The sequence below is a fragment of the Guillardia theta genome (assembly GCF_000315625.1).
Source record: "Guillardia theta CCMP2712 unplaced genomic scaffold GUITHscaffold_51, whole genome shotgun sequence".
NCBI classification, from domain to species: Eukaryota; class Cryptophyceae; order Pyrenomonadales; family Geminigeraceae; genus Guillardia; species Guillardia theta.
In genome coordinates, this window is record NW_005434623.1 from 216,322 (window position 1) to 239,835 (window position 23,514).

The 23,514-nt window shown below is 52.2% G+C and overlaps 8 protein-coding genes across 8 annotated transcripts; 5 read left to right on the forward strand and 3 right to left on the reverse strand.

The window, feature by feature from the left end:
• Nucleotides 1–420: 420 nt before the first annotated feature.
• Nucleotides 421–2,632, forward strand: GUITHDRAFT_111324 (hypothetical protein; the record flags this gene model as incomplete). The annotated part of the gene is made up of 5 exons (XM_005829568.1): nucleotides 421–490; nucleotides 847–1,080; nucleotides 1,634–1,716; nucleotides 1,953–2,006; nucleotides 2,558–2,632. The coding sequence occupies 5 exons, from the start codon at nucleotides 421–423 to the stop codon at nucleotides 2,630–2,632; spliced, it is 516 nt and encodes a 171-aa protein (XP_005829625.1).
• Nucleotides 2,633–3,380: 748 nt separating this feature from the next.
• On the reverse strand, nucleotides 3,381–7,792 carry GUITHDRAFT_141061 (hypothetical protein; the record flags this gene model as incomplete). Its single annotated transcript, XM_005829569.1, has 5 exons — nucleotides 3,381–6,785; nucleotides 6,930–7,172; nucleotides 7,222–7,509; nucleotides 7,558–7,680; nucleotides 7,730–7,792. 5 exons carry the CDS (start codon nucleotides 7,790–7,792, stop codon nucleotides 3,381–3,383), a joined length of 4,122 nt encoding a protein of 1,373 aa, XP_005829626.1.
• A 1,978-nt stretch (nucleotides 7,793–9,770) lies between these two features.
• On the reverse strand, nucleotides 9,771–10,736 carry GUITHDRAFT_153498 (hypothetical protein). Its single transcript, XM_005829570.1, has one exon. The coding sequence runs from the start codon at nucleotides 10,350–10,352 to the stop codon at nucleotides 10,062–10,064; it is 291 nt and encodes a 96-aa protein (XP_005829627.1). The 5' UTR covers nucleotides 10,353–10,736; the 3' UTR covers nucleotides 9,771–10,061.
• A 497-nt stretch (nucleotides 10,737–11,233) lies between these two features.
• GUITHDRAFT_111327 (hypothetical protein) lies at nucleotides 11,234–11,629 on the reverse strand (the record flags this gene model as incomplete). The annotated part of the gene is made up of 1 exon (XM_005829571.1): nucleotides 11,234–11,629. One exon carries the CDS (start codon nucleotides 11,627–11,629, stop codon nucleotides 11,234–11,236), a length of 396 nt encoding a protein of 131 aa, XP_005829628.1.
• A 522-nt stretch (nucleotides 11,630–12,151) lies between these two features.
• On the forward strand, nucleotides 12,152–12,643 carry GUITHDRAFT_111328 (hypothetical protein; the record flags this gene model as incomplete). The annotated part of the gene is made up of 1 exon (XM_005829572.1): nucleotides 12,152–12,643. The coding sequence occupies one exon, from the start codon at nucleotides 12,152–12,154 to the stop codon at nucleotides 12,641–12,643; it is 492 nt and encodes a 163-aa protein (XP_005829629.1).
• A 733-nt stretch (nucleotides 12,644–13,376) lies between these two features.
• On the forward strand, nucleotides 13,377–14,032 carry GUITHDRAFT_111329 (hypothetical protein; the record flags this gene model as incomplete). The annotated part of the gene is made up of 2 exons (XM_005829573.1): nucleotides 13,377–13,511; nucleotides 13,655–14,032. 2 exons carry the CDS (start codon nucleotides 13,377–13,379, stop codon nucleotides 14,030–14,032), a joined length of 513 nt encoding a protein of 170 aa, XP_005829630.1.
• A 3,192-nt stretch (nucleotides 14,033–17,224) lies between these two features.
• GUITHDRAFT_111330 (hypothetical protein) lies at nucleotides 17,225–17,889 on the forward strand (the record flags this gene model as incomplete). The annotated part of the gene is made up of 2 exons (XM_005829574.1): nucleotides 17,225–17,359; nucleotides 17,476–17,889. 2 exons carry the CDS (start codon nucleotides 17,225–17,227, stop codon nucleotides 17,887–17,889), a joined length of 549 nt encoding a protein of 182 aa, XP_005829631.1.
• Nucleotides 17,890–21,613: 3,724 nt separating this feature from the next.
• GUITHDRAFT_141062 (hypothetical protein) lies at nucleotides 21,614–23,358 on the forward strand (the record flags this gene model as incomplete). Its single annotated transcript, XM_005829575.1, has 4 exons — nucleotides 21,614–21,676; nucleotides 21,726–21,831; nucleotides 21,879–23,201; nucleotides 23,342–23,358. The coding sequence occupies 4 exons, from the start codon at nucleotides 21,614–21,616 to the stop codon at nucleotides 23,356–23,358; spliced, it is 1,509 nt and encodes a 502-aa protein (XP_005829632.1).
• Between the last annotated feature and the right edge of the window lie 156 nt (nucleotides 23,359–23,514).

The window sequence follows — 23,514 nt, forward strand, 5'->3', positions numbered from 1 at the left end:
TTCTACCTTCTTCCTCCCCCTCCTTCCTCTTTCTCCTTTTTCCTCCTCCTCCTCCTCCTCCTCTTCCTCCTCCTCCCGCTCCTACTGCTCCTCCTCCCCTTCTCTTCGCTCTCCTTCTCCACATTTTCCTTTTCCTTCCTCTTCTTTCGCTTCCTCTTTCCTCCTCCTTTCTCTGCCTCCTCATCTTCGTCTCCCTCATGAAACACATCCTCTTTATGTTTTCCAATGCCTCCTTCTCCTCTGCTCCTCTGTTGCTCCTGTCACAGTTCTCTCCCTCTTCCTCCCACATCGCCTCATCAGAGTTTGTCGTCAGATCAAGAATTTTATCGGCTACCGTCATCCCATCATCGGGGTCCACATACGACATGGCGACGCCTGCATTCATGGTCTGTCACTGATTTCTTTTTCTCTTGCTTCAAGATGAGCAAGCTTACCTTGGAGCAACAGGCTCCCTCTCCTCCTATCGCCCTCCGTGTAAACTCGTCCCGGAGTATTTCAAGCAGGCAAGAGGAGGGCGGGGAGGTCGAGGCTGAGAAATACAGGGAGGAGAGGATATGAGAGACAAGTAGGTAGGCAGTGCAGGCAGGGAGGCTGGGAGGGAGAGTGGGGAAGAAGGTAGACGGGAGAAGGGAGAAGGGGGAAGGGAGAGATCAAGGGGAGGGGTGGTAGAGAGTGACGGGAAGAAGGGAAAGGAGAGAAAAGACAAAAGGTTGGATAAAGAAAAAGAATCCATGGGAAGTAAATGGAGGGAACGGCAGGTCGAAGATGTCGCAAACAAGTATGGAGTGCATCGTGTCTATCTTGCTACAGATGATGAATCGGCTGTGCAGTATGTCCGGTAAGCAGTTGATGATGATGATGATGATGATGATGATGAGGATGAGTATGATGATGAGGATGAGGATGAGGATGAGGATGAGGATGAGGATGAGGATGAGGATGAGGATGAGGATGAGGATGAGGATGAGGATGAGGATGAGGATGAGGATGAGGATGAGGATGATGATGATGATGAGGATGAGGATGAGGATGAGGATCAGGATGAAAATGTCAAGGATGCATATGATCATGACAATAATGGTACTAGTGTACATGGTGCCTACTTAGATGCACAAGATGAAATCGGAGACTCACACTCTCTCACTTGGATTGCAAATCAACTTGTTGTTCGCTTCTTATCTTCATCTGTGTTTCTCTCAGGGCCGTATATCGAGAGCTTGACATCATCCACATCCAGATTGATAGAAGAGGTATGATGTCCTCCTTGCTGCTTCTCTCGTCCCCCCCCCTCCTCTTGCCTCCCCTCCTTCTCCTTTCCCTCCTCTTCCATCTCCTTTTGCCTATCCGGTCTCTGTTTCTCCTCGTAAATTATCTCATATTCACTGTACCTCCTCTTTTGTTTGATGATTTTTGCTCCTCTCCTTTTGACTTTCCACTTTCTTCGTTGGGTCCCTTGAATGCGTCTTTGTCCTGTGCTGCTGCCATTCTCCTCGTCTCCTTCTGCCCCTTCTTTGCTCTTGTATCTCCTCCTTTCTTTCCCGTTCTTTCCTTCGTTCTTCTCAATTCTTCGACGTTGTCCTCCTGTGTTCTCCTCTTGTCTCTTCTTCTATCATTCTTACCGTTCTCTCTGTAGAGTTTCACAGCAACTGGTTCATCGAGTATCGTATGAAAGCCTCGATGGAGTCCAACGACGCGAGCTTTCTTGATCTGCAGATGGTGAGAGAGGAGAGTAGAGGCAAGGAGAGGAGGGGAGAGGAGAGGAGGGGAGGGGAGGGGAGGGGAGAGGAGAGGAGAGGAGAGGAGAGGAGAGAGCATAGCTGAGCAGTCTAGAGGGGAGGGGACAGGAGGGAAGGGAGGGGTAGGAAGGGGAGAGAAGGGGGCAGTTAATTCTTTAGGACAAGCAGAGGAGGGTGGAGGAACTCGGAAGTGTTTCACATGCTTTTTCCTTTCAGGTTGCAGACTCAACAATCATCGATCTTGCTCTGCTGGCAGAGAGCGACTACTTGGTAAGTTAAGAGAGGAAGATGAAGGCTGGAGCGAGGGAAGAGGACCAATGGGAGAGGAGGGAGGAGGGAGGGGGAATGGGAGGAAATGGGCATGAGATGAAGAGATCAAGAATCTGAATGTTTTCATTGTTAGATCGGCGCTTTTTCATCTCATTTTTCTCGTCTCGTGCTTGAACTGAGTGTCAGCATGAAAGGATACGTTAGTCAACCCCTCCTCATCCACCACTTCTTCCTCCTCTTCCTCCTCCTCTTCCTCCTCCTTCTCCCTCCTCTCCCTCCTCCTTCCTCGTCCTCTCCTATGAAAGGTCACGTGGGTCAACTTCTCCTCCCCCCTCCCTCCTCTTTTGTTGTCTTGTTGTATCGCTCGTCCCCTCCTCGTCTGTCTTCTGCTTCCGTATCCTGCACTGTTCCTCACTCTCCTTCTGCCCCGCTCCCTCCTCTCGTCCCCTCTCCTGCCCTCTCTCCCTTCCTCGCTCTGTCCATTCTCTCCCCTTTCCTCTCTCCTCTTGTTTTCCTTTCATCTCCTTTCACTTCTCTCACATTCGTCTCAGGTCCCTCCCTATGTCTCTCTCGATTACGCCTACGGCATGCCAGGAATTTTCCCTCCTTACGCTCGACCCCAGTAGCTTTTATGTACAAAGATAAATTACCAGACAGCAAGCGGGAAAGGTTGTTCCACACTCATTCCTCCCTCCTCCATTACCACATGCTCCTCCGTATCCTCTCGCTCCGCTTCCTCCGCTTCCTCAACATCCGCCGCTTGCGCTTCCCTTTTTCCCGTCGCTCTTTTCTTCCTTGTCCTCAGACCCTTTACGGGTTCCCCCGCTGCAGCAGCGTCTGTGCTCGTTCTATGAGGGCGGAGAGGTGGGTACTTCTTGTCTCTTTCCCCCTCCTCTCAGGCGGGACGTTCTCCTTTCCCATCCTCCTCTGCTGCCGGAGCCCCCGGTCGCCATCGGAGGACGGCGGATCCAGCGGACGACACCTTGCCATGTCGTCTTGCTGCCTGGAGGTCAGGAGGGAGAGCTCGGGCAGGAGAGCAGTGTCGTTGTAGTCCTGGAGGGAGCAGACAAGCTGCTGAAGTATCCTGTTCTGTTCCATGATGAGGTGGTTGGAGGATGCGGAGCTGTGCGAGTGTGAGAAGGCAGAGGGAGGAGAGGAGCGACTACCTCTTGTCTTGTTGAGATGTGCTGATGGCAGCAGGTTGAGGAGGAGGAACGTCTGAGGGAGAAGGGTGAGAGACCGAGAGGGGGCAGGAAGATCAAAGAGGGAGAAGGCAAGGGAGGGGCAAGGAGAGACAAAACTTAAGGCGAGGAATGAGGAGAGGAGGAAGGAAGGAGAGGAAGAGGACTCTCAGGAGAGGGAGGGGAGGAGATTTCAAGGAGCCATACCGTGTGCCTTCTTCTTCAAGGCCTCTGCTTGTTTTCTAAAGTCTTGCTCAAGTTTCTCCGCGTCTTCTCGCGCTCTTCTCGCCTCCTCCTCCAGCTCTCTAGCCCTCCTGGCACAGACGCTCCGCTCCACCATCCTCAAGTGAACCTCCTCCTGCATCTGCTTCGCCTCTTTCTTCCGAGCGCTGAGCTCCTCCACCAGAAGCTGACGTGACCAAGACATCTCCGCCAGAGCCTTCTCGATGCACACAACTCGTCTCTCCTCCTCCTCCTCCCCGCCTCTTCCCCTGCCTCCTCGTTGCTCGCACTGGCATGCAGCATCGACTTGAGCAGGAGGAAGGGAGACGCTCCTTTCACGCTCCTTCCTAGACAGCAGCTGCTGCACTGCAACCAGCTCCTGCTTGTAGTACTCCATGAGACCCGCAGCGTTGCTGAGCTCCTTCTCAAGACGCTGCCGGATCCCTGCCTGCTCCAACGCCTGCTGCCTGAACGCCAGCGTCTCAGCCCTGACCTTCTCTTGCTGCGTCCTCCGCCTCTCCAGCTCTCCTTCAGCTTCCCGCAGGTTGCACTCGAGGTGGGAGAGCTTGTTAGAAGTCGCGACCAGCTCGATCTCAACAGATCCCTTCTCAGCTTCCAGGAGCATGTGGAGATGCGACAGGTGCGCACAAACCTCCTCCTTCGTCCTCTTCTCCTCAACCAGGCACGCGACCTTGCCTGCGAGCCGGGAGCAGACGACGGAGGCAAGCGCTGCCGCCTGCTCCTCCACCTCCTGCACCCTCCAGTCCAGCTCAGCCTGGGCTGTCTGCCACTCCTCCGCCACCCTCAGCTTCCTCCTCAGCCTCTTCACCTCGCTCCGGCACTGCATGAGAGCAGCACGTCCATCCTCCACCTCCCTCCGTAGACTCGCCGACTGCGCGAACTGATCGCGAAGGTCCTCTGCAAGTTCCATGAAGCACCGACCAGACATCTCCACCTCTTTACCCAGCTGCACTGCAGAGGCCGCAAACTTGACGTTCCTCTCCTGGAAGACCACAAACCTATTGGAGAGCCTGTAGAGGTCCAGCTGGAGGGCTTCGCACTTGTCCTTCCACTCCCTGCAGGAGCAGGGCCGGCACCCGCCCCTTGCACTGCCCTCCTCCTCCCTCGCCCGCAGCACTTCTCTTCGTTCCTCCTCCTTCGCTGCCTCCGCTGCCCTCAACTTCTTGCTCAGCCTTATAACCTCCTCCCTCCTCCCCTCCAGCTCCCCGAGGACAGAGCGATGGACGGAGCTCAAGTCAGCCAACGCTTGCTCGAGACCAAACACCTTCTTCTCATTCTCCAGCAGCCACACACTGCAGGTGCACAGCCTCTCCCCTCCCAACCGCAACCTCGCGAGGGAAGACATCTCAGCACGTAGCCTCTCCTCCGCCTCCCTCCGCCCTGCCTGGCTCGCCTCCAGCTCCCTCTTGCTCTCCCGCATCGCCTCCTCTACCTCCGACAGCCTCGCTCGCGTCTCCTCTGCCTTCCGCGACCAGAACTCCGCGTCCTGCCTCGCCGCCCCTGCCTCGTACGCAGCCTTCCTCAGCTCCTCGTCCCTCCTCGCCACCTCTCGCTTCAGCTCGGCCATCTCCTCCTCGCCTCCTCCGCTCCTCCTCCCTTCCTTCGTTGCCCCTCCTTCTGCTCTCCCCGCCCTCTCCTCCAGCGCTGCCTGCTGCTGCTTCAGCTCGGCTTCTAGCTGGCCCATCGCCTGCCTTGCTTGCTCCGCCTCCGCCCTCGCCAGCTCCGCCTCTCTTCGCTCCTCCCTCAATCGCGCCTCCTGGCCCGATATTGCCTCCTCCATCTGAGCTCGTGCTCCAGCAAGCCTCTCCTCCGCCTCCCTCCGCCCTGCCTGGCTCGCCTCCAGCTCCCTCTTGCTCTCCCGCATCGCCTCCTCTACCTCCGACAGCCTCGCTCGCGTCTCCTCTGCCTTCCGCGACCAGAACTCCGCGTCCTGCCTCGCCGCCCCTGCCTCGTACGCAGCCTTCCTCAGCTCCTCGTCCCTCCTCGCCAACTCTCGCTTCAGCTCGGCCATCTCCTCCTCGCCTCCTCCGCTCCTCCTCCCTTCCTTCGTTGCCCCTCCCTCTGCTCTCCCCGCCCTCTCCTCCAGCACTGCCTGCTGCTGCTTCAGCTCGGCTTCTAGCTGGCCCATCGCCTGCCTTGCTTGCTCCGCCTCTGCCCTCGCCCGCTCCGCCTCTCTTCGCTCCTCCCTCAATCGCGCATCCTTGGCCGACATCTCTTCTTGAAGTTGCTTTAGAGTCTGTTGGTTTCCAATGTGCGTAAGTGCCATTCTGGAGTTGTGACAGTCAATCGTGATCATCCTTTGGAGAATGAGCTCAGCTTGCCTCTCCAGCTCATCAACGAGTTCAGAGGTTGACGCCAACATGCGCAAGCTTTTCTTGTCCTCCCTCGCTACCTTTTCAGCATCTTCGCACATTGCCCTCATTCTCTCTACCTGAGCTTGAAGAGCTTCCGACTTCTCCAGCAGCCTCCCCCTCTCCCCCTCGACCTCCTCAAGCCTCCTCAGAAGCTCAAACCGCTTAGTCTGATGCGACGGTGACATCAGGAACGATGCCGCCTCCTCCAGACGCTGCTTCTCTCCCGTCAAGCCCTCCACCCTCTCGACAAGCTTTCTCCTCTCCTCCTTCAGCCCCGCTGCTTCCTCCTTGCCTGCCTCGGCCTCTCGCCTGCTCTCCGCAAGCTCGCCCCTGACCCGATCTAGCTCCTGGCCAAGGGACTCGAGCTCCTGCCTGACCGACTGATGTTGTTCCGATAGTTCCTCAAGCTGCGCTCTGCTATCCTCAAGTTTGGAAGCAAGATTGGCTTTCTCGTTTTGTACCTCTTCCAAAATGATTTGCAGGCCATGGAGACTCTGCTGGTAGTACGAGGAGTGCGTGCCAATCTCCAAGATTTTCTTTTGCTGCTGCTCGAAGACCATCATTGCAGACTTGTTCTCCTCTTCCAATTCACGAATTGATTCAGAACAGGATCGGACGGTGGCGTGGATGTAGTCTACAAACTTGGAGACTTCGCTGCTGCAAGCTTGTCGTTTCAAGGTCAAATCGCTGATCGTCTTTTTGGAGTCGTCCAGCAGCGTGGTAAGATTATGTTTCTCCTTCTCAAGAGCCTCAAACTGCCTGTCGTTCTGCATCTTCTTTGCCTGATGGGAGGGAGACATCAGAAACGCTGCCGCCTGTTCCAGCGCCTTCTTTTCATGCTCCAACTTCTCAATCCTTAGAGTAAGAGCCCTCTTCTCTTGGATGTGAGTAGAAATTTCTTGCTCATGGCAGGAGGCTTGCACCAACAGCTCTGAGAATCGCGTGTCAACATCAGCAGCCTCCCGTTTAAGCTGTTCCATGTTCGACATCAGTCTTGACACCTACGTCGACCCATCAAACGATGAATGAAGGGATGACATGGAGCAGATGTGGAAAGGAAACTTGGGGGTGGCTGAAGAGAGTAAGAAAGATCGAACGGAAGGAAAGAGAAAGAGGGGAGGAGCAGAGAAGAAGCAGATTGGCACCTGCAATTCGACTGATCCCTTCTCTTGATTGAGATGTTCTATTTCCTTGGAAAGTTGGTCTTTCTCTTTCTTCTGTCTGCCGATTTCAACCTCAAGATTTTCGTTTGTCCTAGCCAGCGTCTTCGACAGCAACCTGAGCTCATCAAGCTCTTTCACCTGCGCCTGGTGTCTCTGCTCTAGTTCAAGATACTGCTTCCTCCAACGAAAGTCCTCTGACACGTGAGGATCTGGCGGAGCAAGTGCCTGAGAGGAGGGTTCATATCATGTTGGCGATGAAGGCAAGGAGCAGTACCATCGGTCGATCGGGCAAGCTCTCCAAAGAATGCTTCAGGTTCTCAATCTCTGAGGCGAGGATCTGCTGGTCCTTGACAAAAGAGGATTCTTTCATCGAGTGCAGCAGCTGCTGGACTTCGCAAACGAAGATCCGACTGCCCTCCATGCACACTCCAGTCTTCCTCGAGAATTCCTTGTAGGGGGACACCAGCTTCGGAAAGAACATGTGCTTGGCTCTCTCGGACAACGAGCTCTTGAGTTTCTCAGTCTCGGCAAGATCTGTCTGTGCAAACATGGCGTTGACAGTCTGCCGATCGTTGTAAATTCCAGTGAGAGACAAGGACCGAAGACTTACTTGGATGGCTTGCATCGCTGCCATGCTGATCGCCTGCTTCTCTGCTAGCCCCTCGATGATAGCGCACACTCGACGACGATGGCTCACTGTCGGGGAGAACTCTGGCTTTGCCGGGCTGGACACCTGGCGGACGAGTCGTCAGCACTGAGTTTCAGCAGCCCTTTATCGTCACCTGGCCAAACTGTGTGCTGAGTGAGATTACGATTCCTGCATACTTCTCCTTGGGATGATCCATGGCGGCCTCGTCTGCAGCAACGTGCCGACGTCAGGCATGGTCAGAGGGAGAAATGCTTCCCACTTGAGCTCGTGTCGGGAGTGCTCAAGCCTTTCAAGGACGGATTGTCCTCCATCTCGCTTTGGTTCGCTGTTTCCGTGTCTTTGTTCTTCTTCTTATTCCATGGCGGAGTAAACACCTTCTTTGATTTGCCTGATCCATTGGAGGTCAATACAACACTGTCATCATCGGATATCGTGGCAAACCAAGATTGTTCATTGCACGCAGAGTGTATGTCGGTAGAAAATTTCAGCTCCCACTACTCCCAACTGAAAACAGATGCCACGGACAAGTCAAGCACAGAAAAAAACACATTCAAGTCCCCGAGTTCATCCTAATCTTGCCGCGCTTCGATTCTTTCAGTGATCGGCGTCAACAACATCATCAGCAGACATAGTGTCTTCGTCGATCTTCTCCTACACTTCTCCATGACATGCGACTGCTCACCTGACATGGCTCGCCACTCCTGCCATATTCACCCGCCTTTTCTTCCGGAAACCTCAAATTCAAAAACTCGTTTAGCTCCGACTTTGAGGGACTATCATTAAAATCGATTAGCTCAACCGTGCACGGTTGAGCCCGGGGTCACCGGGCCCGGGGTGACCTCAACTTGTGGGCCCGTGACCAATTTTTATTGTATTAATGCTACGTCCTCCATTCACGCGGAAAGAGAGTTTTTCGAGCTGAGATTGACCGGAGATGAAAGCAAAAATCTTGTAACAAATCAGAGCTGATGCCAAAAGACTTATTTTGAGTTATCAATATATATGTTGCATTTCAGATCTGAATCGCCTCTTCTTCTCTTCGTCGGCCTCCCTTGTCTTTGGGGTCGCATCTATTGGATGTACCCGTGGTTACACAAGGGAAAACCACCGGCCGATAGGTCTTGCAAAATTGAATGCTCGCTTGGTAGTCCGGTACCGGTACTCCCTGGGTGACTACCGGACGAATTCTGGTAAAATTATCCGGTTCAGACGTACCCTCTGTCCCCTTTCTTTGCTGTTTTTGCACCCGTGGCTTCTAGGATCTACTTCACCGGTGTATGGAACTTTGGCACCCGTAGTTTTTACATGAGAATAGACCGGTGGTAAACGTTCCAAGGTCCAAGTTTTTGTTTTGAAAATGAAAAGTGTTATATAATAAAAAAATCATTTAAATAAAAAATAGTTATTCTTGTATATAAGTAGTTATTCTTTTACGGAGGGATCTACAAATTGTCTTGAATCCAAGGGGTAGGGGTCAGTGAGCAGCACTACCACCATTTGGCATATCATATGGACCGGTGGATTGTGATCTTTGCAATGGGGACACCATAATTTCATGGGTGGGGTGGAGCGAGGCATTGCAGACGAAAAGCACCCACCCCAATGACGAGAATGTGTCCCACCCCATGCACCAACAAAAGTAAACTCTACCCCTATCAATTACCCAAAAATCACTGGGTTCATACCCCTCCATTTTACTACCCCTACCTACAACAATCCAACACCCTTGCTGCGATGCACCCCACTCATCAAATCCTTTACACACTACCCCACCCTCATGAAAGAAAAGAATCTCTGGCCAAGTTCCCAATGTACCCGTCCATTTCGTCATCCCCACCCCCATAAAAGAATCTTCTGTGGCATCGAAAATTCTTCAGCACTAAGTGAGCTAATATATTAGAAACAATAAGCTCAAATTGTCATATAGTATGCACCCTCGCCCTTTGCGGGAATGATTGCTGTACCATCATCGTTCCATTCCATTTGAAGTACCCTACCCCTGTATTTCTATTACCCACCCCTGGAATCCAAATCGCCGCAACAAGGTTTGAAACGCTGTGATGATGCATCCTTTCAGCCCCCCAAAAAAGCTTACTATAAAAGTGCTCTTGCTACAAGAGCATGTGGCAAGGAGAGATGAGAGAAGAAGGCTGGAGCACGAAGGAGAGTGGAAGGAGAAGAGGCAGGAGGAGGATACAAGGGTAACCAACACGATTAGCTACAAAGCTACTTGTGCATGAAGATAGATTGTGCAAGGAATCGAATAACATGGCTAGGAGCAGCTACTTGCATGTACACCTAAGGTGGCAGATGCGTGTTTTGTAAGATAGTCCTGAAGGCTGAGAAAAATGAATGCCATACGATCACCATACGAGAAAAACATAGAGAAACTCAATTTCAGACGAGATGCAACTCATTTGATGAAAGAGATAAGGGGGGTGACCGCGTAGGTCCCCAAGAGTGTTTCATGGATACCCAGCAAGCACGTGATCATATCCTTGAAAGGCTTTGTAGCCAGCATGATGTCTCAAGTATCCTTCATTGTGATAGATTGCACATGCCACGTCGTTTTTAGTCACTTTCCCCTGTGTTTCTTTCATATTCTCCTGTTGTTTTCCATAGCGCAATGGAACCGGGGATGCGGCTCCTTCAGGGTGTGTGACAGTGGTGTTGCTACAGATGTTTACTTCTACTTTGAATCGCATCCCGCGTGGAGCCCTCAGGGCCCAACAGTCACGTGCAAAATCAGCTGCCATCGCTGCTCAGCAGAAGTGGCAAGACCTTGTCAAGTAAGTGCTATGATATACCACATGTACCGTAATACAAAATGACAGGAACAGCACCAAGGTGGAGCAGACTGTCAAGGATGGCGCCAAGAATGTGCAGTCTGATTGGCAGGACCTTGTCAGAGCTGCCAATAAGATCATTCCAGATGAGCCAGTGGTGACAGAGGCCAAGGTTACTGTCAAGGTATAAAACAAAGTTGAATGATCGCTCAACAGATCGTTTAACGATTCTCGCAGGCAGTCCACGGTGTCAGCATGTAAATTGTAGTCATATAATCCTAAATCTTTATTGTTTGATCGCCTCTTCGTGAGAATTTTCTACGGTTTTGTAATATGGTAAATTGTGTTTGCATGAAATTTGGAGCATGTTTAGTTTCTGGCAACACGCTCTCCCCTGAACACATACGTGATGGTCAAAAGAATGTCTCGACAAGATCGGTACATATTGCAGAGTGCGTGGGTTGGATCAATATATTGTTCTATATCATACTGGATACTAGCTGCTAGTATGCACCCAACAGGGGCAATTAAAAATCAGCTTGATGTTTCTCAAGGGATGGAGTCCTCTTCTGTAACTGTAATGCGCTCAAACGCAACACGGGCTTGGAGATTGAGAATTCTTCTAATTGTCTTCACGCGTAATTATCTTGCAAGTAGAATTGTCTAGTCATGAGTCTAAAGTACTATCTTGGTAGAGTAATATTTTGCTCACTAAGACTAGAACCACGTTGAGATTGAGGCCCAAGGATATCTCAAACTATTCACATGCATGTTCATCATGGTTGATTTGCCACAATTTCATTTCCAATCCCTCTGCCCCCAACAAGGGGCGAGCATATTGCCAAATCCAGTCATCTCGTGCCAGCTTGTTCTCTGTCAAGCACTCCCTCTTCAAGGCACATCATTGTAGTCTCCTTGAGTTCCAACTGGCATGCTCCTGTCTGAGTTGCAGGCCTCGAAGTCTCATCCTCCGTCATTCCCGTAGCCTTCGCTCGTGCCTTCATCACGCTGTTCCACAGCAGCTCGCCCGTACCCGCACTCTGCCTTCGCTTCTTGGACTGCTCGGAGGGAAGACTGTCTAGCTGTGGAAAGCTTGCCCTGCGACTAGGAGCAGCATGCTGGGAGAGGGTCCAGTCGGGAGAGGGCTTGATGGTACGCCGGAGCCGGATGTCGTTTGGCTGAGGAGTTTGATGGGTAGGAGGAGCAGAAGGCGCTGCAGGTGAGGCATGGATCGAATCTTGGACCATCTTGGCTAGTGGAGCTCCTGAACCCGTGCAGTTGAAGTTCGTGCTTGTGGTGGTGGTGGTGGTGGTGGTGGTGGTGGTGGTGGTAGGGGGCTCGCAACGTAGAGATTTTTCCTCAAGAATCACGAGGGCGGGGAGATAGAATTTACACTTAAAAGAGATACAGCTGCAAGATATGCCTTAGGGTACAATGATAAAATTGACAGTCAGAGATGTGGAGGGTCAGAGAAGTTGCGGGGTCTTGGAATCTAGCGATACACGTCTGGGCCTTACAGCAGTCACGAGGGACATGGGTCTACTCGACCTTCTCAAGTCGCAAAACTAAGTCTTTTCGTCAAGAAGGCGCAATGTAGTAAAATGAGAAACTCCGAAAAGACTGCGTCTCGTGTTCACGTGCTCACTGCGTTAAAACGGATTCGGATACAATCCCTGCCGCAACCCTCAACTCTCCTCTCCTCCCTCCTCCATTCGTCTTGGAAGGCTCTGACATCCTCGGCCCTCCCGCTAGAACCTCTCATGCACACCATGGAGACGATGCCTCTCAAGATCTTTCCTAGGAGGAAGCAGGGTCAGACCACCAGGGCGCCTGACGTCAGCCTGACATATGAACGAGTATCCTCCTTCTTTCACATGCGACTAGAAGATGCTGCGCATGAGCTGGTGAGAGCAATGCTCATTCAGTATGATAAATTCTTTGATCTCACGCAGACATTGCAGGGAATCTCTTTGACTGCCTTAAGAAGCGCATGCCGGCGGCTAGGAATCGAGCGATGGCCATACAGCAGGAGTGGAAGAGAGGCAGAGGAAGCAAACATCACCCTGGAAGACAACACAGTCAGCATCGACACAGAGCGTGGAGATGGTGCAACAGAAGTGAATATTGCTGAGGGGGAGTCTCACGAGGACATTGAAATGGAGGAGCAGCAAAATCCAGACTATGAGGTTCATCCTCGGAGTCCAACTGCCTCTTTTGTAGAGTGGTACGTGAACATACCTCTTGACTCTGAAGAAGTCTAGGGAATCTGGACGATTCTAGCTTTCAACTGCTCGACGCGCCTTTCATGCCTTCATGCGTGAATGTGGAGAACAGCACTGAGTGTATTTTGAAAGAGAGTATTACTGTCTGTTATGCATCATTATTTTCTCGACTATTCCCCTTCAATAAGTTTTTCTTGTAAAGTCCTACCTTCTACTTCTTTTGAAAGTTTGTTTCTTTGATTGTACTGCTCTCAAGGAGCCATGAGACGCCTTGTTTGATGAAAAAAAGTAAGTGGTTGCTATCCATTGCTCCAGTGTTTCTACACGCTTCAATGAGAGCTAATTGGACGCGCTCTTTCATTCTTTTGTGAAAGGTCACGTAGACCCCATACCGACAAGACCAACGTGTGACTGATGAAACATTGTCATGTGCCATCTTACGTGCATATTTTCTCACCAACACGTTTCTGAGCAATCACAACGTAGCATCACTTGACACTTGATGTTCCGATTTTCTACCATTCAATCGACGTCAGCCTGACAGACCCGCCTCAGTGCCTTATACATGTAATACTTATAATACTATAAGGTCACGAGGCTGCAAACAGAAATTTGAAAAGACCTGTTTTCCTTTCAAGTATGCTACGTGACCAGAGGACTCGATTTCTGCCATCTTTATCTCCCCCAACACGTAGGAAGGGAAGCCAGGGAAGCAAGAGAAAACGTCCGCGAAAGCATCAGATCTGCTAATAATTTCTGCATCATAGCTGATATGGAGCAACGCCCGATCAAGATCTTCCCCCGCAGGAAGCAAGGTCAGCCCTCCCGAGGCCCCGACGTCTACCTCACCCACGACCGCCTCGCCTCCTTCTTCCACATGCGCCAGAAAGACGCTGCCGAGAAGCTGGTAAGACCTCCTCTACACCATGCTTGAGTGAGCGTGGTTGTAAGAGCCAAGGAAAGGGGAGCGGGGAGTGTGGGGGGGGGGGGGGGGGGGGGGGGGGGGGGCGGATCTAAGAGGATCTGAGGGGGAGTGAGAGTGCGACGCAGGGGATCTCGCTGTCGGCGATGAGGAGCGCCTGCCGGCGTCTGGGGATCGAGCGATGGCCATACAGCAAGAGCGAGCGGGAGGAAGAGGAAGGAGGCAGCAAGGATGGCGACGAAGAAGACCAAGAGGAGGGAGAGATCCCTGGATCAGAGCCTGACAGGATGCCTGTAGAGCAAGTCGCTGATGCTATGGCAACTTCGAGTGAGGGTTCTCCTGTCATGGAGGACGCAACAACTGCAGCTGCTTCTGGAAGCTCCAGTGATCCAATCATGTGGGGAGGCCAAGACGAGGTTCCTACGCCTGAGGTGCTGCCCCGGCCGCCGTCGGAAGCCTTCATGAAATGGTATGCGAGCGTTCCTAACGAGTCTGAGGATGTCTAGTGTGTAGCACGGTGGTCTCAAAGAAGATAAGACGAGAGGATGCAGACAGCATGCGACGATCGAGAGGAAGGTGGCAGAAGCTTTGAAGCATTACCACATTCATAAAGATTGCATGTTAGACATTACATTGCTCCCTTCCATGGCAATCATTTCCAGACATTTCAATGATGTCTATTCTGTGAAATCAATTTATTGGGCAGCATTTGCTCATCGAGGAACTGCTTTCACTCTGTTGTTTCAACCGACTCCTGAGACTTTGATCCTTGAGAAATGGAAGGAAACGTTTCAAGGCAAGGGCGGGCACAGCCTGTAAGTTGGAACATGATCAGATATAACGATTTGTTCGCATGAGATGTCTTGAACGAATGATGTTTGGAGCTATTTCAAGGTACAAGGCAACTCCACTCCTTTCTGTTTGAGATGTCCACAAGTAGAAAGCTGTGAAATGTTCGTTGCAAAGAAATGAGGCACCTGGAACTAATCGTTCCATGAAAACATCTTGCCCTGTAGATTTTGCGTCGAATTGAGGATTGAAATGAGCTCTTGTTTGACGGTTTTTGGCTTCGCACACTCCAATATCATGCGGATTTTTGAGATGTAATCCTTTGCTAGACATGCTTCATGACAACGCGGACAAGTAGGGTTACGAGTTGCCGTCCATGATACTGTGCATCGAAAGAAAAAGAAAAAAAGAAAAGAAACCAAGGTAAAACTTTTGCCTGCGTTGTTTTATTATTTATGGGGAGAAGATATGGGGGAGATCTGACTGCTGACTGCTTCGGAGTTGCTTTCCCAATGCCTGTTTTGAACGCAACGTTTCGAGCTAGGGGGAAGCACTAACTGCTTCCCAATGCCTGTTTTGAACGCAACGTTTCGAGCTAGAGCTTTACTATACGTTGAGATGCGGAGGTCATTCCCGCGTGACCTCTGTCATTCCCTCGTGACCTCTGTATCTGTAAATCGCTCAATCTCCACAAGACAAAGCTCGGAATCCTCCATACTCCTACGAACCCATGCTCAGCGATGAGCGGCAGGAGCCCTCGACAAGCAGCCTGCCACGTGCTCACTTCCCGTTGTCTGGCATACCTGCTCCTCCAAACACTGCAACGAGCAACAACACAAGCGATCATCCATTTCTCCTTCTCCATACTCCTCTTCACCTCGCTGACGACATCCGGCTCCGGCGTACCATCAAGCCCTCTCCCGACTGGACCCTCTCCCAGCATGCTGCTCCTAGTCGCAGGGCAAGCTTTCCTCAGCTAGACAGTCTTCCCTCCGAGCAGCCCAAGAAGCGACGGCAGAGTGCGGGTCCGGGCGAGCTGCTGTGGAATAGCGTGATGCAGGCAAGATCTAAGGTTACGGAGTCAGTGACATTTGATATCACAAGCTTACATGCTCGATCAAACCTGGCGCCTTCGCTGGAAGCAAACTTGTCTGCGTCCTGAGTGAGAAACAAGGAAAGCCATGGTCTCGGCTGACAGCTTCGTAGGCTTCAGCCCATTAGGGCCCTTGAACCACTCCGTTGACTTTGGTGTGCCTGAGTGCCTGAACTTTTGTTGACTTAAATCACGTCTATACTTGTTCGTGAGACTTGCTGAGGTCATGTTGCATGTGATTCACGCTGATCGAACAGTAGTAGACAGTTTCTTCGTAATTTGAATGAACTACTCTCCATCTCCACCTCCACCTCCACCTCCACCTCCACCTCCACCTCCATCTCCACAGCGTTGCTCCATTTCCTCCTTGTACAAACCGTCTGCCCCTTCTTGCAATTTTGCTGCTCCACCTCAGGTGAAGAAGCAGAAGCCTCCATGAGCATCTCTCCTTCCCTTCAATGCACGTGCCATCAAGCCAACTTTTCCTCGGCTAGACAGTCGTCCCTCCGAGCAGCCCAAGGAGCGACGGCAGAGTGCGGGTCAGGGCGAGCTGCTGTGGAATAGCGTGTTGCAGGCAAAAGAAAATCAAACAATCTGCAAATATTTTCATTGGTTTTGGCCTTATTGGATAAGAGGGTTCGTGGTGCCCAGCAAACACGACACTCTACGAACAAAACACGTACAAACTCTGCAGAGCAATCAGTCGTTGATCTCAGGGACTCTGTCTCTACTTGTACTTACTTAGCAGGATCCGACATCTGCTCTTGACCTTGATCAGTTAGCGATGGCTGCTTGTAGGTACAAGTCCCAACCTATGCTTTGAGAAATGGAATTATTTGCATGAGGTACCATAATGAAACACGAAAACAGACAGCCACACGCATACATTCCCTCTCTTGTCTGGAAAAAGGACATGGCATCTGGTTTATTTGACAGAGAGAAAACTGTTCTCGTGATGAGATCATTTGCTTGATGTCTTGAAAATCCAAGTCGGTTGTATATCATGATTCAATGAGCCATAGTCAGAATATGAGAAGTGGCTCGATGATTTTTAGTGAAACTGGTTTCCAAAATGCATTATTCTAACCCGAAGTCTCATGACCTTCTTCTCCGCTCCATTTTCAAGCAGTTCATGTTCAGTTTTACACACACCATCGCATCCGTAGCATTCGAAATCTCTTGTTTTTATTGCGGAGCCGTACGACCACCAAATTTCTAAAGTCAACCAGGACAATATCAAAATCGAATCGTCCCAACGACTGTGTCTTTCGATTCGCATGACTGTGCACAACCACAACAGACTTTCTTTGGTGACTGTTAGCTCGTAATTTTTCCATGCCTCACACAGCTTGACGTGTGAGAGAGTGAATGAAATCACACACCTTCCCATGCTCTGCAAAATATGAATCAGTCACACCATGAAAAGCTGTTGGTTGTGCAATCACCGTTCTTCTATGCAGACTCATGACAGTGTAAGGAGATCAAGTAGATTCCATCAATAAGGCAGAGCAATGAAGTTTGCTGATCACTCGCCGGGAAGACAAAGACGGTGATGTCGTTTCGATGTGATCAACAAGGCCATGTGAACTCGTTAGCTCCCTATCCTCCGCATCGCAATCAAGGGGAAAAATAACGAATGCTCTATTTCCTATGTGGAAGGCAGCAATCATCATTCCTACTGGAAACTAGATGTCCTCATCAAGATTTCCAATCATTTGATGAGGCAGGCCCGTTCAATTAAAAAAAATGCAGCATGACTTTTGCCTGTTAGAAAAAAAGACTAAAAAACACTTAGCACATCCCCCCGGAGCAGCGCATGGAGCAACGCCCGATCAAGATCTTCCCCCGCAGGAAGCAAGGTCAGCCCTCCCGAGGCCCCGACGTCTACCTCACCCACGACCGCCTCGCCTCCTTCTTCCACATGCGCCAGAAAGACGCTGCCGAGAAGCTGGTAAGACCTCCTCTACACCATCCTTGAGTGAGCGTGGTTGTAAGAGCCAAGGAAAGGGGAGAGGGGGGGGGGAGGAGTTCTAAGAGGATCTGAGGGGGAGTGAGAGTGCGATGCAGGGGATCTCGCTGACGGCGATGAGGAGCGCCTGCCGGCGTCTGGGGATCGAGCGATGGCCATACAGCAAGAGCGAGCGGGAGGAAGAGGAAGGAGGGAGCGGGGATGGTCAACAGGGGGAGCCGGCATCAATGGAGAAGTCATATGGGTCAAAAGCCAGTGTCGCCGAAGGAAAGGTGGAAATGGGTGAAGGAGCAGGGCGATCGCAACCTGATTTCGTTGAGCTGAACCAATTTGAAAGCTCTTCTTCCTGTCAGACCATCGATGGCAGCGTTGAGGGTACGGGAAGGAGCGATGAAATGTATGCTTGGATCAGCCAGGACGAGGTCCCTACGCCTGAAGTGCTGCCCCGGCCGCCGTCGGAAGCCTTCATGAAATGGTATGCGAGCGTTCCTAACGAGTCTGAGGATGTCTAGTGCGCGCCTGGAGAGTCACAACACAAGGAAGACAATTACCGGAAAGTCTTTTACTCCCGATGACGTCACTGGCCGTTTGCTGCTGCATCCTCTTGTTTAAAAGGATGGCAGGTTGGGTCGCAGGGGGCCTTGGTAGGCTTTTGTTGACTTTACGCTGCTGAGCATGAAATATGGCATTGTTGCTTGTTGCGTGTTGCCCTCGATCGGCGAGGCAACCATTTAACCTGTTTGTTGCTGATTGCAAGATTTGCAAGCATGGATTTACCCAGTAAACATCATGGAGTGTGAAACCTTGATTGAAAAACAAGAAAAAATGATGATAAGTTTGATGATAGAATTGTGATTGTTTTCAGAATACACACGAATGTTCCAGTTTACTTGCAAGATAGAATACAGTTCAATGATCCCTCACCTTTGACATCTCAAAACACTGGCATGCTCGTTTTTGCGCTACAAATTCTCTTCTAAGCTCCAGAGCAACCATTCCCTAACAATGTCTACACTAAGAAAAGAGTCGTGAGAGTGATCATGCTCGATCTTTAGAATCTCTAGAGCACAACATGCATTGGACATGCTCAGCACCTTCCCCTCCGCGATTCATTCTCTAGCGAACCATACATTGCAATATTCTTACGTGTGCTCATGCCTCTGCGCATCCTCTATTGCATAGTCAGTCTTCGTCGCAAGTATACATGACGTCATAGCGATCGCAGTCCTCTTGCTTCTCCTCTTGCTCTGCAGTCACCTTATCTGCCGAGACAAAGAATGGTATTCGGTAAGATCAACCAGCTCTAGAGCGTCGCAGAAAGCATCTCAAGTTTCCTGTTCTTCTTCAAATCATACCTTGCCAACCAGTTGACAGGCGACGATGATGTTCGGAATGAGCTGGTGGCAGCTCGTGCTGACTGGGTAGTAAGGAGCGTATCGTTGTTCAGCAAGTTGCAAAGCTTGATTGGACCAGCAGACACGATGCGTTGACAAGAGGAAGACGAATTGTGACTGATGAAGGGCAGGATGACCGCATGGGATGACCGGGAGGGAGGGGGAAGGGTTGGCCAGTGACTCTTTCGGAGTTCGATTCCTTCTGGCTCTCTGTATCGCAACGCTTCCACCCAATGTTTACTACATGAATTTAGAGTGATACAAGAATACATGTTTTCAGCTTCTTGGGTCTGTAAGCTTCAATATCCGAAGATTCTAGAACAGTTGTAGAACGAACGTGTAGCACCTCCTCGTTTGCTCGGCAGGCTGCGCGGAAGGGAAAAGTTGCTCGTCTTTCACGAGCGGCGACCAAAACCATCCAGCATTCAACATGGCATCCGATTCGAGTACATGCCAACATGCGCACGATCAGCACCAACAGCATCGACAACAACATCATCACCATGAGCCTCTACAGTCCGATCCATCTGAATCACACGACACTGATTTACAAGACCTCCCTGATGGACTCATAGCTGCAGTTTCTGCTCCTCTTGCCCCTGCTCATTCATCTCAGAACCCCACACTCGTTTCAATTGACATTCACCATTACATGCCCAACTCTCCTGCTCCTATCCCCGCTTCTCCTCCTCCTCCTCCTGCTCCTACAAATCTGATAGAACTTGATCCAAACGACATCCGTCTTCGGCGTACCATCAAGCCCTCTCCCGACTGGACCCTCTCCCAGCATGCTGCTCCTAGTCGCAGGGCAAGCTTTCCTCAGCTTGACAGTCTTCCCTCCGAGCAGCCCAAGAAGCGAAGGCAGAGTGCGGGTCCGGGCGAGCTGCTGTGGAATAGCGTGATGAAGGCAAGATCTAAGGTTACGGAGTCCAACTCCGAAGATGTTTGAGCAGCTTTGCTGGGAATCAATGACGAAGGAGTTTCTGATGAGAGCCCGACTGGAGACTGCTAGAGGACGATGCCGTGAGTTAGGGTTTATTTTCTTAGCGTCTGTTACCTGTGTGCGCGAATATGCTAGGGGCGGAGGGAGTGCGCTCAAATGAATGAAAACTTTCAAAAGTTGGCAACTCTTTGATTGTCTGTGGGATGAAGAAATCATTGTATTAATTGCCTCCATGAGAAGCAGCACCTATGGCATCATCTTCAAGGTCGCACTGGCGGCATCCAGGTTGAACTAGTAACGGCACGTAGAGGATTCCAGCAGGCTTCTTGCAGGACCCAGCATCTTTTTCGCAACTTTCGTTACGGAGATTGAACGTATCATCGAGTCGTCGTATGGCGACAGTCTGATGAAGTGAGTGTTCGCAACTTTCACTTGCAACTGTTGAACGGAGGCTCAGTCACTAGGCGCTGAGCGGCGTACGGTCGTGTTTCGGTAGTATCATGCTCAGTTCACCACTGAGTCCGACTCTCACTGCCGTCACTGTGCACTGACGGCGAAAGAGCCTCGCGGCAGTGCGCCGGCCCCACTCAGTGCCCAGCTCCAAACTTCCGGCAAGCCGCTCCCGTTCAGTATGAAAAGTCACAAGTTACTTCCGAAGTTAGTCACTGGGGCTTGCCGCGTGCGGGGCGGCCACCCCGTGACCGGGTCACCTGGGTCGGAACTCGTCGGAACTTCGGATCACCTCGGTGATCATAGTAAGCCGGCCGCGCTGGTAACCAGGTTGAGGGGGCCCGGACTCCGGGATCATCACTGCGCCGCGCCCGAACCGTTCAACGGTCGAAGGCTCCGAGTCACCGGGTTTCAAGCCAGAAGTTGACTGCTTCCGGCGCCGCCGGGCGGAGCCTATGACCCGGTCACGGTGGCAAGTTTAAGTTAAATTGGCTCTTAGATGATTCCATTATGATGCGGGCCGGCGCCCCGTGACTGCCCCCGGCCACGGGCCCGGCCGGCTCGGCGGTGACAGCGCCCAGCCGCCGGCGGCGGCGGCGGGCCCCCGGGGCGGCGGGGTGGGCTGTCACTCGTCAACCACACCCCCGCAGTGGCGGCCCCCCCCGGCCGGAGGCTTAGGCCGGGCCCGGACTGACCGTACCGTACGGTGGCAGCGCGGCCATTCAAGATTGATCAGATCGGACCGTCCGACCGGCGGCGGACCGGTCCGACGGGCCCCCCGGGGCCCGGGGGGGCCTGAGCGGTGACGCGGCCGCCTCCGTGATTGAGGGCCCTAAGGTCGGGTAGGACTATTGACAAGATCGACATCATGGTGAAAGGTAAAAGGATATGCTTTATGGCATAGAGGATCAAATATAAACTTCTAGAGCTAGGGGTGGGCATACCGAGTCATGTGCTGATCTGGATTTCAGTGGGGTGGGGTACCCAAGGCTCGTTTTGACCGGGGGGTGGGTGGACGATAACGGTCAAGTCAAGACACGATGATGCTGGCGATCGGAGGAAAACCTAGAGGATGCCGGCATGCGGACAGGAAAGAGCAGGAGAGCAGGAGAGCAGGAGAGCAGGAGAGCAGGAGAGCAGGAGAGCAGCAGAGCAGCAGAGCAGCAGAGCAGCAGAGCAGCAGAGCAGCAGAGCAGCAGAGCAGCAGAGCAGCAGAGCAGCAGAGCAGCAGAGCAGGAGGATGACTGAAGGGATAGGAGTGATCAGACAGAGCACAAGCACGAGAAGGAGCAGAAGCGGGAGGTAAAGAACGAGCAGAGGTAGATTGGGCCCGAGGAGAAAAGAATACCTTAGGGACAACAAGATAGCAGGCAGAGTCGCGGGAAGCAGAGGCAGACATCAAACGTTGACTTCTTCATCCTCAAAGTGATCTTTCTCAGACACATAGGCATGTTGCCAGGGAGCGTGTACGTGACGGAGAGACCAGCGATGTCTGTCTTCAGCCACAAGGAGGTGAGAAGATATAGAGAATGCCGTCCTCCTTAACCTACTACGCATGCAGGCGCCTCCTGCCCACGAGCTCGATGCTATCGCTGGGGATATGTTCAGCCTGATCCAGGAGCTTAGGAGAATGTCGCAAGAGATCGGGCATCGTCACATCAGCAGAAGTATGGCACCAACTTGCCTTCTTCTTGGTACTGACTCTCTTGCGCAGTAGCAGATGATCTTGACAGGACTTTCTTCCGCCTCAAGGACTGGCAGAGTCGAAACTGCGCAGGGGCGTCGGGAGCAAGGAGCTCGTTGCTACTCCCTAAGTGCAGTCGGGAGCGGGAGGGAAGGAGGAATGGAACCCCCAAGCTCTTGAGTCCCTTCCTCTCAAGCGTTCGCTTCACTCCTCGACAGCTCTCTCTCTCCTTCTCAGCCCCTCCTGCCAGCCCCAGCACTAGCTGGATCCCTTCCTACCACCCAATGTCTGCTACACTCGGGAGAAGGGAGGAGCAAATTTCTCCTGTGCTCGTTGACTCTTCCTTCTCCTCTCCTCTATTTCCTTCGGGACAGGAACAGCGCAGGAGCGAGGGAGGAGGAAGGAGAGGGAGGGAGGGACAGCTGGGGCTCGAGGTGGACAAGCCATGGGGAGAGGAGGAGGAGGAAGAGGAGGAGGAGGAGGAGGAGGAGGAGGAGGAGGAGGAGCTCTGCAGTCTCATCTCAAGATCGCTGCACAGGGTGGGAGGGAGGAAGGAGGCAGAGGTTTCTATGTCTTCCCCTCCTGAACCTCCTCAGTCTCCCCCCAACGCACTCTTCTTACCCCCCCAGGCTATTGTCGACGACCATCCTTCCTCTAACCAGCCTCCTCCTCCTCGTTTTCCAAGCGCTTCAGACTCCTCCTCCTTCCCCTATCCTCTTCCTCGATCGGATCATAGACCTTCGTCGGCAGTACAGCTCCAGCCTGCTGCCTCCATCTCTCATCTTGCAGCTGCTGGCAAGCAGCTGGGACAGGCCAGGAAAGCTGAGGGAGGAGTAGCGGGCCACGTGAACAGCCTGGGGCTTTCTCCAACCGGCGTGCGAGGGCAGCAACGGAAGGGGGACGCGGAAGTGTGGCACATCAGAAGAGAGGAGGAGAGAGCAAAGAAGCAAAACAAGGAAGAGCAGCAGAGTCAGAGTCAGAGTCAGAGTCAGAGTCAGGGGAAAGAGGGCGACGAGGATAAGCTTAATCTGTTCACATGCCACAGTCTGTTCAACCTTCAGACAGCAGTGCCGAAACTGAGCATTCCCATGAGAGCTAAGGTGTACTCCCTTAGTTCAGCTCCTCCTCAGCCTCTGCTCTCTTCCTCTGTCTCCTCCTCTTTGCTCCCTTGTCTTCGTATCCTTGCGGTCTACTCCGTTCTATCCTCTCCTTCGGGCTTCCTTCCTCTTTCACCTCACAAGCCTTACTTCTTTCAGATCCCGCGGCTCTGGGACGCTGGTTCTACTCCCAAGAACCAGCACGAGGCAGAAAGAACGTCGGAGTCTGATGAAGAGGAGATGTTGATGGTTCAAGGTGAGCCCCCGTTGTTCTTTCATCCTCCCCCTCACCCTCATCTCCCTTCTTTGCCTCCTTCTATCCATCTTTGCTCTCCTTGCTGGCCATACCTCCTCCTCCTCCTCCTCCACCACCACCATTTGGAGATTCGTTTTCAGGCAACTTTTGGGTATGAGGGTCATGAATTCCAGGGTTCCCGAGTTCAGGGCCCGCTGTCCCCATCACCGTCACCGGGGTGACCCGGGGGCCGGCGCCGCCCGCCGGGTACAACTTCACTCGGCCGTCCCGGGCGCCCGGGGTGCGGGGCGGCCCTGCGGACGGTGTAGCTCAA

What these genes read in the sequence shown, in the direction of transcription:
- GUITHDRAFT_153498 (XM_005829570.1), bottom strand. Translation starts at nt 10,352, where the DNA reads ATGGCAGCTGATTTTGCACGTGACTGTTGGGCCCTGAGGGCTCCACGC.